The sequence below is a fragment of the Trachypithecus francoisi genome, unplaced genomic scaffold (genome assembly GCF_009764315.1).
Source record: "Trachypithecus francoisi isolate TF-2019V2 unplaced genomic scaffold, Tfra_2.0 Lachesis_group10, whole genome shotgun sequence".
Lineage (NCBI taxonomy): Eukaryota > Metazoa > Chordata > Mammalia > Primates > Cercopithecidae > Trachypithecus > Trachypithecus francoisi.
Genome location: NW_022681455.1, coordinates 83032185 through 83051416, shown reverse-complemented (window position 1 = coordinate 83051416; position 19232 = coordinate 83032185). Strand labels below are relative to the sequence as shown.

General features: G+C 54.7%; 1 protein-coding gene across 6 annotated transcripts; it reads left to right on the top strand.

Annotated features, from left to right (window-relative positions):
• Positions 1 to 346: 346 nt before the first annotated feature.
• On the top strand, positions 347 to 19174 carry TAOK2 (TAO kinase 2). Of its 6 annotated transcripts, none has more exons than XR_004438866.1 (19): positions 347 to 1345; positions 4439 to 4605; positions 4790 to 4861; positions 4953 to 5054; positions 5500 to 5545; positions 5675 to 5771; positions 5896 to 6009; positions 6117 to 6208; positions 8347 to 8440; positions 8544 to 8625; positions 9418 to 9585; positions 9756 to 10016; positions 10187 to 10348; positions 12190 to 12555; positions 12635 to 12838; positions 13161 to 13400; positions 16503 to 16715; positions 17451 to 17874; positions 17955 to 18136. XR_004438866.1 is itself a non-coding variant. In XM_033218024.1 (19 exons), the coding sequence occupies exons 2-19, from the start codon at positions 4474 to 4476 to the stop codon at positions 18474 to 18476; spliced, it is 3150 nt and encodes a 1049-aa protein (XP_033073915.1). In that variant the 5' UTR covers positions 347 to 1345; positions 4439 to 4473; the 3' UTR covers positions 18477 to 19174. The 6 variants fall into 6 exon arrangements, 5 of the variants coding, with proteins under 5 accessions (XP_033073915.1, XP_033073916.1, XP_033073913.1 ...); XM_033218024.1 differs by having other exon boundaries at positions 17692 to 17874; positions 17955 to 19174; XM_033218025.1 differs by lacking the exon at positions 17955 to 18136 and having other exon boundaries at positions 17451 to 17555; positions 17692 to 17829.
• The last annotated feature ends 58 nt before the right edge of the window (positions 19175 to 19232 follow it).

Sequence of the window (19232 nt, the reverse complement as noted above, 5' to 3'; positions counted from 1 at the left end):
TGACATAAATGCACCGTGACCTTGGCAAGTCTTGCAACCTACAGCGCCTCAATTTCCGTAAGAGATTTGACCTATTGAGTTTTCCCAGCGTCGACGCGCAAAGATTCCTCGCACTTGGGGGCCCTCGTCCAGGCTAGATGGTCGCTAACCTCGGAGCAGTCTATTTTCCCGCTTTTTCCGTCCCCAGCAGCGGCTTCCCTCGCCCCTCCCAACTTCCACCCTGCGCGCAGGCGCAGATCGCCGCTGCTGTCCGTCCACCCGCGCCCCCTCAAAGCTTCCCCTAGCAACAACCTCGGGCTGAGAGCAAAGGCGGGGCGAACGCATGCGCTGCAGCTTTGTCCACCGCCAGTCGTGGGACAGAGTGCCGGGCTCCTCCCCTTGCAAGCCTAGCCCCTCTCCCCGCCTCCTCCGGCCCGGGGTCCGCGTGGCGGGGCGCGCGCGCACCCGGGCTCGGCGGCTGCTGATCTCCCAGGCCGCGACAGTGAGAGGAGAGGGCGGGGCTGAGTCCTTCGCTGCTCCGCCCCCTTTGGCCCGGCGTCCCTACCGCGCCTGCGCGCTCCCGCCCGGTCTCCATCTTGGAATTGGGAGGAAGAGGGAGAGGGAGACCGGGACGAGAGGTGGGCTGTGGTGCGGAGAGAGGCTGAGACGGAGAAGAGGAGAGGCAGAGAGGGCGCGGGGACCGTCAGCAGCGCCTTAGCTATAATCTTTCAGCTATTCTCGGAAGAGAGAAGGGAGAGAGAGGAGGCCGGGGCGGGAGTGGGGGCTGTCACCCTCGGACCCCGGCGTGAGAGGGGCCGTGCGGCCGGACGTCCTCGGGGTGGGCCCCCAGTCGGTGGCCGAAGACCTAGGGCTCAGGCTCCTGGTCCCAAATTTCCGGGCTTTGCCCCTCGCTTCTCAGATACCCGGGTATCAGTTCTCGTAGTCCAGATATCCGGGACTTGGGTCCCAACCTCTCTAAACCTGGGTCTCTGTTTCATAGAATTTCAAATATCGGGTTCAGGCCCCTGCGTGCACCAGTATCCGGGGTTCATTCCCCAGGCGTTCAAATATCGGATTCAGTCTCCATCCCGTTCAAATATTCGGGGTTCAGACCCCACAATCAGAAATCCGGAATTCGGCAGCTGTCGCCCTCGAGGAGGGGGAGGACTGGACCGCGAGGTCAGATTAGGTTGTCACCCCCTCCCCTCCAGGGGAGGCTTCCCGGGCCCGCCCCTCAGGAAGGGCGAAAGCCGAGGAAGAGGTGGCAAGGGGAAAGGTCTCCTTGCCCCTCTCCCTACTTGGCAGAGCCGCTGGAGGACCCCAGGCGGAAGCGGAGGCGCTGGGGCACCATAGTGACCCCTAACAGGTGAGACACGGGGTGCAGGGGCGCGGGTCCCTGTGTCTAGCTCTGAGAAGAAAGGGTGCGCCTTTCTGAGAAGCTGGACTTGGGTAGGCCGTCTCCTCAGGATGGGGAAGCCTAGCTCAGCCAGTGGTCAGCCTCTGGCTAGCCTTGCCTTCTGTTGCCACCCCCTTCCCCTTCCTCTTCCCTTCATTGTGTCTGGTTGGTGGGGGACCTCAGGTGACAGGGTCTCTGATGTCACCGGGGTTCACACCCTAGGGCGCTTCAGCTAATCAGATGGATTTGCACTTCAGTCTTCTCGCCTTCACTTTGCCCCTCACAGCCGCCTCTCCTCCCTGATATGCCCCTTTCTCCTGCCTGTTCTGCGGTGTTGAATCCCATGCCTCTGATTCCGCTGGTGGGTCTGCTTATCTGCTTTTCAGGTCTGGTCTGGTTGAATTTCTTGTCCTTGCAAGGAAGTGTGTGTATATGTGTTTGTGTGTATGCGTGTGTGTATGCTTGTGTGTGTGCTTGGAGGTGCCTGGCAGTGTTTTCCCCCAGCTGCAGTTACCTTCCAATCTCTTGCTCTGATGGTATCAATAATCTCATCTATTTGTCAAACGATCTGTCTTTTGCAAAGTGCTTTGACAGCCATTCTCTCATGTGACATCCCCGCATTCACCCTGTGGGGGCCTCTTTTATTGGCATCTTCCCATTTTACAGTTGAGAACGTTGAGGCCCAGAGAGGTTGCCCAAGGTCACACAGTGGCAAAGCCAGAATTTGAACTCAAGTCCTCAATCACATCTTTCCCTGATGCATGCCTGTTTCTTGCCATCTCTTTTCCTGGGCTTGGCCAGGGGTCCCCAGGAGACCAGGCTGGGATGAGGTTTAAGAATGAGGGTGAGATGAGCTTCCTTTCCAGGAGGGCTCTACTCAGAAGCTTTTCCTGGTGGGAGGCTCTGGTTTTTGCCACTGCCTCATAGAGTTTTCATCCACTGTGACCTTCATCTTTACCCTGATCCCAGGGTTTGGCCTGGATTCCTGAGCGGGCTCGCTCCTGACAAATGGTAGCACTACTGGCATCTTTTAACTGTTCAAGCCAAGCTGTTGGGGTAGAATGATCCCCCAAAGGATTAAAGCTTTGTGGGGACCTTGGAGGCAGGGAAGGAAAAACCCATATGCTGAGTGTCTGCATGGTGTTCCTAAGTATGAGATCTCGTTAAAATCTTACAACACCTCCATGCTGTAATCCATTTCACTGAAGAGAAGACCAAGAACTAGAAGGAACTTATTCAAAGCCCTGTTGCTGTACATTGCAGATGGGATGTACTGGTAGCATAGCTTAGGAACAGATTGATATGGGTTTCCTCATCTATAGAATGGAGATAACGTTGTCCATTTTGGAAGGTGGTTATGATTTAGCACTGACCTTTGTTATTGTTCAAGTGTTTGTTGTTATTATGGGGAAGGGGACCTGCATGATGTTTTGCCAGTGGGTGGCACCCCTTCCATGTGGCCTTGGGTCCTAGGTTAGCATTCTGGGACCCTGTATTGGTAAAGAGGTCAGGAAGATTCCTTTGGCAAGTTGAGAGCACCTGCCTTTGTGTGTGGGTGTGTGGTGCTGGTGAGGGGTGCTTGGCACTATTGCTGGCAGAAGAGAGAAAAGGGCCTTACTTTGAGCAACCTGGGAGCTGCTGAGGGCTGAGCAGAGAGCAATCAATCAGTCTCCAGGCTATTCTGAGCCCGCACCCTGGGGGCCCACTGGAGAGTCAGGCTCCCTCCTTGTCCTCCAGCTTCCAGTTGGACTGAGGAGACAAAATTAACAACACAACAGGAAACAATGCATGACAGAATAAATTACATGCTAAAATTGTTAGGTGCTTTTAAGTAGCTAGAACTCTGCCCCAGGGGTCCAGCTCTGCTGAAGGCCCCTTTGTGCCCAAATTCTGACAAGTGCTTAGGTTGGAGACTGTTGGGAATCTCCTTGAGGGTTTTGATTCTGGTATCCTGCAGGAACTTTCTCTGGGTGTTTGGCTGGGTGCCCTAGGCACTCTTCCCAATGGCTGGAGTGGTCAGGACAGGCTTCCTGCAAGAGGGAAGCTGAACTTGGGGTGACAACTGAGAGAGTAATGGGCAGGCCTAACCAGGGAGCAGAAGGTTCTATTCTCTGACCTTGGAGAAGTCCTTTTTCTTCTCTGTGCCTCAGTGATCTCACCTAGGAAATGGTGATCATGATTCTGCCCTGTCTGTTTTGAAGGGCTCTGAAATCATAATGATGGAGGACCAGCTTTGGACAAGGCACTTAACCTTGCTGAGCCTGTTTCTTTATCTGTAATGTAGGGGAAATCCTAATACTTGCTTCATAAGGTTGTGGTGAGGACTGAATAAGAGATAATGCATGTAAGATGCTCAATAAATGTTATTTGTACCCTGCAAATGTACCTGTGTGTGATGCTTATGCAATTGGACAGGACAAGTAAGGTGGCCCAGACCACAGAGAGGCCCTCACAGCCAGATGCCATTTATATCCCTATTCTTCCTATTCTAGATCTCCCCCTGCCCTTTTTGAGAGTGACTCTGCGGGCCCCTCTGGGCCAGTACCCACTTCTAACAATGGACGGATTTCCACCGCCTCCGGCCTGGCCATTTCCTGTTCTCTTCCAGGGTGTGAGAGGTTGAGGGAGGAGGGGGCCTCAGCGCCAAGGGGAACAGAAAGGTGCCTGGAAACAGTTGGGGTATGGGACTTATGGGACAGGAAGGACACTTGGGGCTCTGGAGTGCTGCCTGGGAGGCAGAATGTTTTATCCTTGAGGGGAGATACAGGGGCTATAGGGAAATGAGAACTTGTTGAGTGCTGAAGGGGGTGGTGAGGATGCTTAGCTTCCCAGAATCTTCCTAGCAGTTTTAGGGACTCCAGGGACCTATCCCGCGTGATCTGGTTGCCAGGGCAACTTCATTTTTTGGAGCTTTGATGTCGTTCCTAATCTCCCCCTCCCCTTCCTCAGCAGTGCCTCCCCCTCATCAGGGAATGAGGGGAGGAGATGGCAGAAACTTGATGGGTCCCTTCCTCTCCCTGAAGGCTCAGTCCTTGCTCTAAGGGTCCCATTTCCATTCCCCAGGCCAGGCCCCACTCTCAGGGCCCCCAGGGGCCACCATGCCAGCTGGGGGCCGGGCCGGGAGCCTGAAGGACCCAGATGTGGCTGAGCTCTTCTTCAAAGATGACCCAGAAAAGCTCTTCTCTGACCTCCGGGAAATTGGCCATGGCAGCTTTGGAGCCGTATACTTTGTGAGTTGGGTCCTGGGACGGTATAATAGAGATGGGGACTCTTCCTACCCCTGTGGACCTCCCAACAGCCCTTGCACACTACTCCATCACACTGGTCTTTCCTGCCTTCTTCTGCTGGGCCAGCAAGTCTTCCCATGCCTGGCTCTCACTGGGGCCTTCAACACCTTCTGGTCTGGTCCTCTAGGCCCGGGATGTCCGGAATAGTGAGGTGGTGGCCATCAAGAAGATGTCCTACAGTGGAAAGCAGTCCAATGAGGTAGGCCAGGTGCAATACAGCCAGGTTGGGGACAGGGGACCCCTGTCTCAAGGTGCAGGCTGAGTAACCTCTCCGTACCCTGACCCCCTAGAAATGGCAAGACATCATCAAGGAGGTGCGGTTTTTACAGAAGCTCCGGCATCCCAACACCATTCAGTACCGGGGCTGTTACCTGAGGGAGCACACGGCTTGGGTGAGCTGGTGCCAGACTCCGACCTGATCTTTACCCCATTCATGCCGGTCCTTATCCTGGTCCAGTGTCTTAGGTGGGCCCTGTTCATGGTGCTGTTGTGGGATCTTGGAAAGGAGGAAGTCTCTTTTGACTGCTTTAGTCCTCAGACATAGCCACTGAGCAGAAGCCTGGCTCAGAGTGACATAGGCTATTAGCAGTTGGGACAGGTCACTGTGGGTTGGAGGAGGCGGAGATTGAATGGGAGTTTGAAGGGATTCAGATGGGTGGTGGTGAATGTCTTGGGCCTGGACTCTGAAACTCTCCCACCACCCCCTCATTGTCTCCAGTTGCCCTTCCTCCCTGTTATCACCCCGGGGACATAGCTTGAGTGCAGGACACTCGAGGAAGCTCTGTTTTGAGTCCCTGCCCAGGAGACTCTGATCTCTGACCCTTGTCTCTTCCTTAGCTGGTGATGGAGTATTGCCTGGGCTCAGCTTCTGACCTTCTAGAAGGTAAGTGACTCATGGGCCAATAAGTGGAGAAGGGAGAAGAGCAGGGGAGTCATAGGGAAGGGTTAAGGGGAACTTATTCCAGTCCCACCCTTGCGCTCCCTCGGGTTGATGTTCTTCCTCACTCTCCAGTGCACAAGAAACCCCTTCAGGAGGTAGAGATCGCAGCCGTGACCCACGGGGCGCTTCAGGGCCTGGCGTATCTGCACTCCCACAACATGATCCATAGGTACAAGCAGCACCGGCAATGTCTGGGAGGGGATTGCTATCTGCACCACCTGTCACTTAACTGGGCTGCCTCTGCCTGGCTTTCCTGAGACACATGTCTCATCCCTCTACTTTGCCTCTGGCAGGGATGTGAAGGCTGGAAACATCCTGCTGTCAGAGCCAGGGTTAGTGAAGCTGGGGGACTTTGGTTCTGCGTCCATCATGGCACCTGCCAACTCCTTCGTGGGCACCCCATACTGGTGAGTGAGTGAGTGGTGGTGACTGGAGAGAGCTCCCAGGATGTTTGGAGTACGAGTGACAGGGTCTCGGCGGGTGATTTGCCTCTCTCTCCTGACCATTCTCCCAGGATGGCACCCGAGGTGATCCTGGCCATGGATGAGGGGCAGTATGATGGCAAAGTGGACGTCTGGTCCTTGGGGATAACCTGCATTGAGCTGGGTAAGAACATCCTCTCTGTTCCCTCATCTTCTTTTCCGTTCTCTTCTGTTACTTCCCAGACTACCCCATTCTCCTAGGGATAGGATCCCACGCCTCCAAGTTCCTGTCCATTGTGACCCTACCCTGGAGCCCCAATACAGGCAGCTGGCAAATTCTGCCAGCTCTTAGGCCTAGAGATTTTGTAGCATTCATCTCTTCCTGTCCACTATCCTGGTTCTAAATCTTTTCTTAGTGCCCATCATGTGTAGTGCCATGGACTGTGATTCTGGAGGGATAGCAGTGAATGAGTATCCTGCCCTCATGGAACTTACATTTGATTTAGGGAAACCAGGCAGGCATGTTTTCTTTCAATGTGATGAATGCTGTCTGTAGAAGTTACAGGAGCGGTTCAAATGTAAAACAAGGGACTTGACCTAGTTTAAGGGCTGAAGAAGGCCTCCTTGTAGCAGAATGTTGAAGCCAATCTACAAGATAAATAATAGCTGTTTGCAGAATGCAGGGAGAGCTTTCCAGGCAGAGAGAACAGCATGTGAGAGGCGTAGAGGTAAGAGCAGGCCTGGGGAACTGGGACTAGCTTCAGTTATTTGGAACCTAGCATGTAATGCAGAGAATAAGGCCAGAGAGTTAGGCCCAAGTGAGTTCCTAAGGCCTTGAGGCCATGTCAAGGTTCTTATCTCTGTCAGCCAGCACTATTGAAACAATTCTTTAATGAGGTAGATAACCTTTATAAAGCTTTCAACATAATGTCAGGCACAAAATAGTTGCCTAAGAAAGAGCTGCTGTTAGTTTCTCTTACAACAACCTCCTGCAATGATCTCTCCAGTCTCTTCTCCCTTCCAGTGTGTCTTAAGTACTGATGCCAGAGAGGTCTACATAAGCTCAGTGCTGTCATTTCACTCCCTGTTTGGAGCCATGATTGGCCCCCTGTTACCTTCAAGACTGAAGCCATCCCCATCCTTCCTCGCACCAACCTAGAGGCTTTGTTTCCTAAAGGCTGGCCCTTTCCTTCATGGGCCCCACGCTTTGAGTGTGTCATGAACTTTTCCACTTCCTTGCCTTGGTTCGTATTAGGTCCTCTGCCCGAAGTCAGAGATTTGGACAAGCCCTTTTCCTCCATCTTCACTGTCTCCATTTACCATTTGATGCCAGGCCCAGACAGTTGATGAAAAATGTAAGAAACAGACCCAAGTATAAGAAAAAACTAGATCTGTCCATTTTATTTCTAGTTTTTGGAAGAGATGTGAATACTAAGAAATATTACTCTACTATTTGAAAAAAAAAAAGCAAGTCTGATTATAAATGTCAACTCATACTAAGTATCAGGGAAGCAATGTGGAGGAGGCTGTGGCAAACTGGAGATTGCTGTTTCCATAGAAAGAGGGCAGCTAATGCTTATCTCAGACCATTGTTATGCAGTAATGTAGACTCCATTTCAACAGATCTAATTCTTAAGGAGAAACTGGAAATTTATATTATTATTTGATTATTACTGTTGGCAGTTAATTTAAAAAATCACCATTTAGGCTAAAACAACATGACGTTTGTCTGGGCTACAAGGGACTCTTAGGGACTCGTAGCTTGCATTTTCCTTTCTAATCTCAGGGCTTTTTACAAAGCCCTTCTCTGAATTCCCTGAAGATATACTAGCTTGAAGGCCCACTGCATACTCTCAACTTCCCAGCCACTTCCCTGTTTCCCTCTTATACCAGTTAATACTTTGATGTTATTTTTTCAGTCCTATTTAATCTTCTTTTTTAGACTGAAAGTTCCTTGAGGGCAGGGCCTAATTCTTGTTTTTATCTTCTCCATAGCAATTATCAAGTTATCTGCTCGCTTTGGTACCTAAGAAGTATTAGTTGGGGTGATAACTGAATGGCTGTCCTTCTGGCTTCATTACTGCTTTGGTGGATGTTATTTTCTTTGACCCCTGTTCCACCTGTGTGCAGTGGAGAGGATGGGTGTTGTATTTTACAGAGGAAGGAATTAATTGACATGCAAGAGGATGACGGGAACTTTTCAAGGTCATGTAGCAAGGAAGTCAAGGAACTGGGGTTTGAACCCAAGTCGTCTCAGTTTCATTCCATTGTCCTCTACCCCCTGCCACCTCTCACCTTCTTCCCTTTCACCTTTTTCTGTAGCGGAACGGAAACCACCGCTGTTTAATATGAATGCGATGAGTGCCTTATACCACATTGCACAGAACGAATCCCCCGTGCTCCAGTCAGGACACTGGTGAGGACTGAGATTCCGAATCTGGGCCCAGGGGTTAGGCCATGGGGTACAGATGCCTGGCTCATGCCTTCCCCACCCCTCTCCCACCCCCTGTGACTTTCAGGTCTGAGTACTTCCGGAATTTTGTCGACTCCTGTCTTCAGAAAATCCCTCAAGACAGACCAACCTCAGAGGTCCTCCTGAAGGTGAGGGCCTGCTGGCCTAGCATTCTCTTGGAACTGTAGCTTGTTAAAGCCACAAGAACCCCTAGGGAAATTAGTGGTTCCCAGTTCCTCCTCCACCAAGAGCTTCGTTGATTAATTCCCACCCCATCCCCAATGCCCAGTGGACTCTGTGTTTTATGAGATTTTATCTACCAGACTGCCTTAATTTATTAAGTAATAATCTGTTTTCCCATCTTTTATTAATCAAAGACTTACGTAATTGCCAGCCAGAGCTTCTGGTCAGCGTGCGATAACCAGGGTTGCCCCACTGATCTGATGTAATGCAAGCCAAAAGCCTGTGTAGCCTTATCATGGGTAAATGTATGATTTCCCTTAGGTGTTTTTTGAGTTGTCAAAAATAGAGGGGCCCCATTCGCTTCACAGACCCATAGGGACCTGAGGAGCCTTAGTTGGAAACTTCAGATTATGTAGTTGGACCTACTTGTTTTATAATTGTAGGATACTGTATGAAGCCCAGAGGGGCTTCATGACATGTCCAAGGTCACATAGCCCTTTAGTAGAGGAGCTGGACAAGAATCCAGATCTCCTGACTGTTCCTGCCTGTCAGCCATGCTTAGAGGAAGAAGAGTCTGGGGAGTAGGTACTAGGTGGTACAGAAAATTATTGTGGGAGAAGGGCTTGGGACAAGGCCAGCATCAACCCATGGTGGGCATGGGCCCCAGAAGAGTGCCTCAGGCTGGAGGGAATGCCAAGGGCTGTGGGTTGTAGGGGGAAGGGGAGTTGGCAGCAGGCCTCAGTGTCCTCTTCCCCCAGCACCGCTTTGTGCTCCGGGAACGGCCACCCACAGTCATCATGGACCTGATCCAGAGGACCAAGGATGCCGTGCGGGAGCTGGACAACCTGCAGTACCGCAAGATGAAGAAGATCCTGTTCCAAGAGGCACCCAACGGCCCTGGTGCTGAGGCCCCAGAAGAGGAAGAGGTGACCCAGCTTGCCCTGACACCCCTCCTTATGCCCCCTGTGTGCCTACCTCCTGCAGCTGCTTGGCCCCTTCCCCAGCCCTACTCACACCACCATCTCCCCATGCTACCTCCATGCATATGCCCCAGGGCTTCCCCTTCCCTGCCCAGCAGCCTATGCCCTATTTGCAGGAGGCCGAGCCCTACATGCACCGGGCCGGGACTCTGACCAGTCTAGAGAGTAGCCACTCAGTGCCCAGCATGTCCATCAGCGCCTCCAGCCAGAGCAGCTCTGTCAACAGCCTAGCAGATGCCTCCGACAACGAGGAAGAGGAGGAGGAGGAGGAGGAAGAGGAGGAGGAGGAAGAAGGCCCCGAAGCCCGGGAGATGGCCATGATGCAGGAGGGGGAGCACACGGTCACCTCTCACAGCTCCATTATTCACCGGCTGCCGGTACACAGCTCACCCTTGGGGGGCCTGAGCCACCTGCTCTAGAACCACCTGGGTCCTCGCCCTTGCTCCCTAAGCACAGCACTCCTCTGAGTCTGAGTGGCTCTCCTTAGGCCACTCTCTTTGGACCCAGTGGCCTCTGAGCCTTGAGTGTTCCTTCTGTCTCCCTCTAGGGCTCTGACAATCTATATGATGACCCCTACCAGCCAGAGATAACCCCCAGCCCTCTCCAGCCGCCTGCAGCCCCAGCTCCCACCTCCACCACCTCTTCTGCCCGCCGCCGGGCCTACTGCCGAAACCGGGACCACTTTGCCACCATCCGAACTGCCTCCCTGGTGAGTGTAGCCATCCTCACTCGTCCTGCTTGCTGTCTGTTTTTTAAGTCTAGAAATGATTTCCTCCCTGTGGCATGGGATCGAGTCCGAATTCTACCCTCATTTTCTGTTGCTGGCTCCTGCCTGCTCCCCTTAACCCTCCAGCTTCCCTCCTCTTCCCAGTGGACTGTTTTGGTCACATGGCCCAATCTGGGTGTTTCTAGCTTGGCAAACTCTTACTCCATTTTTGTGGCCTGACCTAACTGACATCTCCTGGGTTGCCTGCCCAGGCTCCTCTGGCAAGTCAGGTACTTCACAGTTGTGTGCTGGGGGAGCCCAGTGCGGGGGGAGCCTGTGCTTGTGTAGCCCTGTGCCAGGGGTGTCCAGTGCCGGGGGTGCCCTGTGCTTGGGTGGTCCTGAACAGCATCATGATAGGTTTGCCGGATTCTGTGCCCCAGAGGGCAGGGATGGTGTTCAGGTGTCTGTCTCATGCCAGCAGTTAACTCTCAGGCTTACACACAGGCCTATGTTAATCCTCCCAGCTCCCCTGGGAGGGAGAGGGTAGGATCCCATTGGAGAAAGGAGGCACCTGTGGCTCAGAGAGGCCACTTGCCCCAGTGCCTTTGGTGGCTCCGCTCCTATAAGTAGGCCCTTAGTCCTCTCCTAAAATCAACTCAGGCCGGGCGCGGTGGCTCAAGCCTGTAATCCCAGCACTTTGGGAGGTCGAGACGGGCGGATCACGAGGTCAGGAGATCGAGACCATCCTGGCTAACACGGTGAAACCCCCGTCTCTACTAAAATATACAAAAAATTAGCCGGGCGAGATGGCGGGCGCCTGTAGTCCCAGCTACTCGGGAGGCTGAGGCGAGAGAATGGCCTAAACCCGGGAGGCGGAGCTTGCAGTGAGCTGAGATCCGGCCACTGCACTCCAGCCTGGGCGACAGAGCGAGACTCCGTCTCAAAAAAAAAAAAAAAAAAAAAAAAAAATCAACTCATGGCAATCTTTTTCTCAGTTCACAGGTTAGGCTTATCATAAAACATAGCTTTTCATCCATGTTTTTAATAAGCCTTTAGATCACATTCCTGCTCAGCTGCATTTGAGCGTCAGCAATCCCCTTAGAGGCCACTGATTCAGTCTAGTATGTTCTTATGGCCTTTGCTTGGGGCTGGTTGTGTTCCAACAACTCTTCAGATCCCATGGCGTTTTGCGGTACTGTGCAGAGAGGTCTTGACTGCCAGGAGCTTGGCTGCCGGGACTAGTTTAAGAGCCACACATAGAGTCAATTGAGATTGAGACCTGAGATCAGACTTTGGATGAAGGTGTCCAAGCCCAGTGTTCTTGTTATTCCAGCATCTTGTGGCCCCGATCCCAGCTCAATACCTGGGGAGTGATAGGCCCACCATGTTTGCTAAAAGGGAAGGAAGCCAACACTTATTAGATAGAGTCTGAACTTACCCCACAGCCTCTATGAGGAGGTATTATTTCCCGTTTAACAGATGAGGGAACTGGTGCTTTGAGAAGTTAACTTACTTGAGATCACGTGATTGTTAAGTGGCAAAGCTGGGATTTGATCCTAGGTCTGTCTGACTCACTGTTTCAAATTAGTATGGATTGTTCCTACTTTTGTGCCAGGCCCTGTGCTTGCCACCTTTTATCATTCAGTCACACCAATTTGTGAAGTAGATAATACCACCATTATCCAGTTGAGGAAACAGGCTAGAGAGGCTGTGTGTGAGGAAGGTGCTAAATGAGAATGAAACTCATGAGTTGAAAACCCATGTTATTCCCCATGGAAGACCCTTTGTGTTAATTAACTAGGGGCCAAGCTGAGCCCCAGCTCTCACCCTCTCTCCTGCCCCAGGTTAGCCGTCAGATCCAGGAGCATGAGCAGGACTCTGCACTGCGGGAGCAGCTGAGTGGTTATAAGCGGATGCGACGACAGCACCAGAAGCAGCTGCTGGCCCTGGAGTCGCGTCTGAGGGGTGAACGGGAGGAGCACAGTGCACGGCTGCAGCGGGAGCTTGAGGCGCAGCGGGCTGGCTTTGGGGCGGAGGCAGAAAAGCTGGCCCGGCGGCACCAGGCCATCGGTGAGAAGGAGGCACGAGCTGCCCAGGCCGAGGAGCGGAAGTTCCAGCAGCACATCCTTGGTCAACAGAAGAAGGAGCTGGCTGCTCTGCTGGAGGCGCAGAAGCGGACCTACAAACTTCGCAAGGAGCAGCTGAAGGAGGTGAGCTAGGGCTGCTCGGGGGTGGGACCAATGGCGGGCCAGGTGGGCCCTGACCCTGCTCCCCTCTACCCTCACCCAGGAGCTCCAGGAGAACCCCAGCACTCCCAAGCGGGAGAAGGCCGAGTGGCTGCTGCGGCAGAAGGAGCAGCTCCAGCAGTGCCAGGCGGAGGAGGAGGCAGGGCTGCTGCGGCGGCAGCGCCAGTACTTTGAGCTGCAGTGTCGCCAGTACAAGCGCAAGATGTTGCTGGCTCGGCACAGCCTGGACCAGGACCTGCTGCGGGAGGTAGGCATCCCAGTCTCCATTCTCCTCCCGCTCACTCATGGATCCCAGGGACCCAGCCTTTTCCATTGGCCTCATTCTTGTCTTCTTTCCCCTTGGCCCTCGAGTGTTAGAGTTCATCTTTACTTCAGTGCCCCTTTTACTTCTCATCCCCAACAGATCCTGCCAGAATTTCCTTAGGCCTCTCTGTTCCCAAGACAGGCAGGAGCTTGCCTCCCCTACACCCTCATCTCCTGCCATCCCCAGCTCCCTCTGCCAAGGAGCCCTGGCCCCTCACTTTGTTGATACTGACCAGGCCCCGGGTCCTGCATTTCTTCTGCCTCAGGACCTGAACAAGAAGCAGACCCAGAAAGACTTGGAGTGTGCACTGCTGCTTCGGCAGCACGAGGCCACGCGGGAGCTGGAGCTGCGGCAGCTCCAGGCCGTGCAGCGCACGCGGGCTGAGCTCACCCGCCTGCAGCACCAGACGGAGCTGGGCAACCAGCTGGAGTACAACAAGCGGCGTGAGCAAGAGTTGCGGCAGAAGCACGCGGCCCAGGTTCGCCAGCAGCCCAAGAGCCTCAAAGTACGTGCAGGCCAGCGCCCCCCGGGCCTCCCACTCCCCATTCCTGGGGCTCTGGACCCACCTAGCACAGGCACCCCTATAGAAGAGCAGCCCTGCTCACCTGGCCAGGAGGCAGTCCTGTACCAAAGAATGCTGGGCAAGGAGGAGGAAGCAGTTGGAGAGAGAAGGATTCTGGGAAAGGAAGGGGCCACTTTGGAGCCCAAGCAGCAGAGAATTCTGGGGGAAGAATCAGGAGCCCCTAGTCCCAGTCCACAAAAACATGGGAGCCTGGTTGATGAGGAAGTTTGGGGTCTGCCTGAGGAGGAGATAGAGGAGCTTAGGGTGCCCTCCCTTGTACCCCAGGAGAGGAGCATTGTTGGCCAGGAGGAGGCTGGGACGTGGAGCTTGTGGGGGAAGGAGGATGGGAGTCTTCTGGATGAGGAGTTTGAGCTTGGCTGGGTCCAGGGCCCAGCACTGACTCCAGTCCCCGAGGAGGAGGAAGAGGAGGAACAGGGGGCTCCGATTGGGACCCCTAGGGATCCTGGAGATGGTTGTCCTTCCCCCGACATCCCTCCTGAACCCCCTCCAACCCACCTGAGGCCCGGCCCTGCCAGCCAGCTCCCTGGACTCCTGTCCCATGGCCTCCTGGCTGGCCTCTCCTTTGCAGTGGGGTCCTCCTCTGGCCTCCTGCCCCTCCTGCTGCTGCTGCTGCTTCCATTGCTGGCAGCCCAGGGTGGGGGTGGCCTGCAGGCAGCGCTGCTGGCCCTGGAGGTGGGGCTGGTGGGTCTGGGGGCCTCCTACCTGCTCCTTTGTACAGCCCTGCACCTGCCCTCCAGTCTTTTCCTACTCCTGGCCCAGGGTACCGCACTAGGGGCCGTCCTGGGCCTGAGCTGGCGCCGAGGCCTCATGGGTGTTCCCCTGGGCCTTGGAGCTGCCTGGCTCCTAGCTTGGCCAGGCCTGGCTCTACCTCTGGTGGCTATGGCAGCGGGGGGCAGATGGGTGCGGCAGCAGGGCCCCCGGGTGCGCCGGGGCATATCTCGACTCTGGTTGCGGGTTCTGCTGCGCCTGTCACCCATGGCCTTCCGGGCCCTGCAGGGCTGTGGGGCTGTGGGGGACCGGGGTCTGTTTGCACTCTACCCCAAAACCAACAAGGATGGCTTCCGCAGCCGCCTGCCCATCCCTGGGCCCCGGCGGCGTAATCCCCGCACCACCCAACACCCACTAGCCTTGTTGGCAAGGGTCTGGGCCCTGTGCAAGGGCTGGAACTGGCGTCTGGCACGGGCCAGCCAGGGTTTAGCATCCCACTTGCCCCCATGGGCCATCCACACACTGGCCAGCTGGGGCCTGCTTCGGGGTGAACGGCCCACCCGAATCCCCCGGCTACTACCACGCAGCCAGCGCCAGCTAGGGTCCCCTGTCTCCCGCCAGCCACTGCCAGGGACTCTAGCCGGGCGGAGATCCCGCACCCGCCAGTCCCGGGCCCTGCCTCCCTGGAGGTAGCTGACTACAACCCTTCCAGCCCAAATCTAGAGCATTGAGCACTTTATCTCCCACGACTCAGTGAAGTTTCTCCAGTCCCTAGTCCTTTCTTTTCACCCACCTTCCTCAGTTTGCTCACTCACCCCAGGCCCAGTCCTTCAGACCTGTAGACAGGCAGTCTCCTCGGCCGTGGAGTCCAGCAGTCACTCTGTGCTCTCCTGGCGCTCCTCCCCTAAGTTATTGCTGTTCCCCGGCTGTGTGTGCTCATCCTCACCTTCATTGACTCAGACCTGGGGCCAGGGGTGGTGGAGGGTGGGAAGAGTCATGTTTTTTTTTCTCCTCTTTGATTTTGTTTTTCTGTCTCCCTTCCAACCTGTCCCCTTCCCCCCACCAAAAAAAGAAAAAGACAAACACAAATAAAATATCTGAGCGGAACTGTGCCTTTGGCCCAGGCTGCCTCTGTCTGCTTTGTCCTGCCGCCTAGCCTCCCCGGTATGCCCCCAGGCTGACCCTCGGCCCGGCTCCATGACCTCTTCACCCCATCTCCGTTATCTCAGCCCCTCTCACTCCTCAGCCTCATGCTCTCTGCCTTCATAGCTTCATTGCACCATGACCACCACCGGCTCTGGGGTCTGGGCCCCTGTAGAACTTCACCGAACTTGTTGGTCCCTCAGAGCCCCTGTTGGCGGGTTCCTTCCAGAGTTCTTAGTTTCCAGGCCCTTGGTCTCCTCATGCCCTGCATTTTCTCCCAACCCGTTCCCTCCATGGTACCCGGCTACAGGGGGCCAAATTGCTCTCCTGCATCAGGCATTACCCTAGTGGGTTGGGGGATGGGGCTGCAGACCCTCCACAGTAGGGGGTGCTGAGCTGGGGGCAACCAGGCGGAGTATGAGGGCTGTGGCAGCAGGACTGGGTGTGGGCCTGGAGTGGGAGCTGAGTGTGTGAGGGGCCGGGCTGGAATGTGCATCTGGTCAGGGTGGCAGCTGCTGGCCGGTTGAACTTGTCAGGCCCTTTCTGGCCACCTCCTTTGCCCCTTTCTCCTCTGTGGCCCAAAATGGGGCAGCCCCTTCTTACCCATTTCTCAGCTCGGTGCTTCTCCTCCTTCCCTGCCTTCCTCCCTGAGCTGCTGGACCTGGGACTTCCTGTGTCTGTCCTTAATTGTGTTGCTTTTTCTTCACGGCTGTTTTGTGTGACTGGTTCTTCTCGCTTGTTCTTATGCACGTTCTCATATTTGCTCACGTGCTTCTATCTCTAGGTCACAGTCTCTCCCTCTTTGCCTGGTCAGAGCTTCCAAGATCCTCAGTTCCCTGTCCAGTAACTCTGATGTTTTCTCGTGGGTATCCCACCCACCCAACTCCGTGCACGTGCTTTGGAACCTCTTGTCTTCTCCGCATCTCTTGCCCATCGAGACCTTCCTGATCTCTCTCAACACGATCCCACCTCTCCATGTCTGTCTGTATACAGCTCCCCCAACCCCCTCTGTCTAACATGTTTTCTGTTTCTCTCCCTCTCCCTGTCTCTGCTTCTGTCTCCTCTCCTCTTCTCTCTCTTCTCCCCGTTTTCCCTGGTTGTTCCTCCTCCTCCTCCTTTTCCTCTTCCTCTTCCCCGCTGCCCCCATCTCCCCTTGATCCGTCCACTGCATAGTCTAAGGAGCTGCAGATCAAGAAGCAGTTCCAGGAGACGTGTAAGATCCAGACTCGGCAGTACAAGGCTCTGCGAGCACACTTGCTGGAGACCACGCCCAAAGCTCAGCACAAGAGCCTCCTTAAGCGGCTCAAGGAAGAGCAGACCCGCAAGCTGGCGATCTTGGCCGAGCAGTATGACCAGTCCATCTCAGAGATGCTCAGCTCACAGGCGGTGAGGCCTGGGGTCCAGGGAGGGAGCGCGCTAGAGGCCGGGCTCTGTACTTCGCTTTAGAGAATTGGATGGTGTAGGGCATGCACAGAGCTAGGGCTTTTGTACTTGGGAAACTCACATACTCTCCTTCTGTTCGTGTTCTCCACAATGATTTATTTCATATTCTCCTCAGTGATTTTATTCTTTCTGTTAGTATTTTCTTAAGGTCTTGACAAAGCCATGTGCCTATTCCCTAGAACCACCAAGGAAAAGAGTGGCTATTATTTTTTCCTGGCCCTGAGTTAGTTTAATGGATAAACAGGGTGCAGATTAAAGTGAGTGTGGCCCTCAAGCCCATTTACTCAGACTTCTGGAGGATTTTGAAAGTTGCTGTTCTAAAAAATGATCACACTAACACTGGAATGGGCCACTTAAAATGTGCAGAGAGGGTAGAGAGTGGAAATGCCCCACCCAAGGCCGTTCTCTCACCCAGTCCCACTTTTCCTAGGCAACTTGTTAATAATTACCTGTATTTTGTATTTTTTCAGTGCACATTTTGAAAGAATATATGAATTTTAAACACAGATGGAATCATACTTTACATTTACTATTCTCTAACTTCCTTTTTCCACTTAATACTTCCTGGACATCTTCCCCTGTCAGTACTCCTGTCTCATTTTTTTTACAGCGTAGAATTTTCCACGATATAGCTGTACCATAATTTATTTAACCCATCCCTTATTGGTGGACATCTAGGTTGTTTCCAGTATTTTGCTATCACAACGCTTCCGTGAACACCTCGAGCACATGTGCAAGTATACGTGGGGGATAGATTCTGCAGTGTAATTGCTGTGCCACAGGGTATGACCATCTTCCATTCTGATAGATGTTGAGACCGCTGCTTCTTGAAACCTTAGGGCCCAGCCCTACCTGGGGCAGGGGAGGATAGTGGGGGTGGGGGAGGAGATTCCTACAACTGGTTGTTCATCTTCCCCAGCTACGACTTGATGAGACCCAGGAGGCAGAGTTCCAGGCCCTTCGGCAGCAGCTTCAACAGGAGCTGGAGCTGCTCAACGCTTACCAGAGCAAGATCAAGATCCGCACAGAGAGCCAGCATGAGAGGGAACTGCGGGAGCTGGAGCAGAGGGTCGCGCTGCGGCGGGCACTGCTGGAGCAGCGGGTAAGGGGCCCAGCCTCCAAGACTGGGGAGGGAGAGTGGGCTCCCGCCCCTGACTCTAACCTCTGTTCCGGATGCCCCAGGTGGAAGAGGAGCTGCTGGCCCTGCAGACAGGGCGCTCTGAGCGAATCCGGAGTCTGCTTGAGCGGCAGGCCCGTGAGATTGAGGCCTTTGATGCAGAAAGCATGAGGCTGGGCTTCTCCAGCATGGCTCTGGGGGGCATCCCGGCCGAGGCTGCTGCCCAGGGCTATCCCGCTCCACCCCCTGCCCCAGCCTGGCCCTCCCGTCCCGTTCCCCGTTCCGGGGCACACTGGAGTCATGGCCCTCCTCCACCAGGCATGCCCCCTCCAGCCTGGCGTCAGCCGTCTCTGCTGGCCCCCCCAGGCCCCCCAAACTGGCTGGGGCCCCCCACACAGAGTGGGACACCCCGTGGCGGAGCCCTGCTGCTGCTAAGAAACAGCCCCCAGCCCCTGCGGCGGGCAGCCTCAGGGGGCAGTGGCAGTGAGAACGTGGGCCCCCCTGCTGCCGCAGTGCCTGGGCCCCTGAGTCGCAGCACCAGTGTTGCTTCCCACATCCTCAATGGTTCTTCCCACTTCTATTCCTGAAGTGCAGTGGGGAGGAGCAGATAAGCTGGGCAGGGCAGGGGTGGGTGGAGCCTGACGCTGGAGGGCACTGAGCTGGAGGCCCCCACAAGGGTAGAGGACAGGATGTTGGCTCCAGCTCCCCTCACACCTCCTCATCTCATGAGCTTCTTGGGGCTGGCCAGTGGCCCAGGGCTAGCTTGGGGATAGGTGCCTCAAGGCTGCCTGGGAGCCCCGCCTCCCCACCATGGTGCCAGGGTCTCCCTCCGCCACCTGGGAAAGGAGGGAGATGTGCGTGTCAAATATTCATCTAGTCCCCTGGGGGAGGGGAAGGGTGGGTCTAGACATACTATATTCAGAGAACTATACTACCCTCACAGTGGGGCCCTCAGACCTGCCACTGGGCAGAGCAGATCTGGGGCCTGAGGTGGGGAGAATGAGAGGCCACCTTACTGGCAAGAAGGATCAGGATGGGGTCTTGGGGTCAGGATGCCTGGGTCTCCCCATTCCCCTGTTACTGTCTGACGTCCTGTGCCGTCTTGTTCTTTTTTTTTTTTTTTTTTTTTTAATTGGGATCAGGGCTGGGGCGGGGAAACAAGGGAAGGACCTTGGGGAAGGGTCTGCTCCTGGGCCTAGGGGCAGTCGTGGGAGCCCCTCTCAGCTGTGGGGCTGGCACAGAGCCCCAGGCAAGCTTTTAATAAACTGTTGGTTATTCTAACAGACCTCAGGATTCACCCTTTCTGTCTTTGGTGTGCGTGAAGGACTTGCTCAGTGGCTGGT

Excerpts from the sequence above, each read along its gene's own strand:
- TAOK2 (XM_033218021.1), top strand. The coding sequence starts at position 4,474 with ATGCCAGCTGGGGGCCGGGCCGGGAGCCTGAAGGACCCAGATGTGGCT. Across the intron at positions 5,055-5,499 it reads TGAGGGAGCACACGGCTTGG|CTGGTGATGGAGTATTGCCT; the intron begins GTGAGCTGGTGC and ends TCTCTTCCTTAG. Across the intron at positions 10,017-10,186 it reads CCATTATTCACCGGCTGCCG|GGCTCTGACAATCTATATGA; the intron begins GTACACAGCTCA and ends GTCTCCCTCTAG.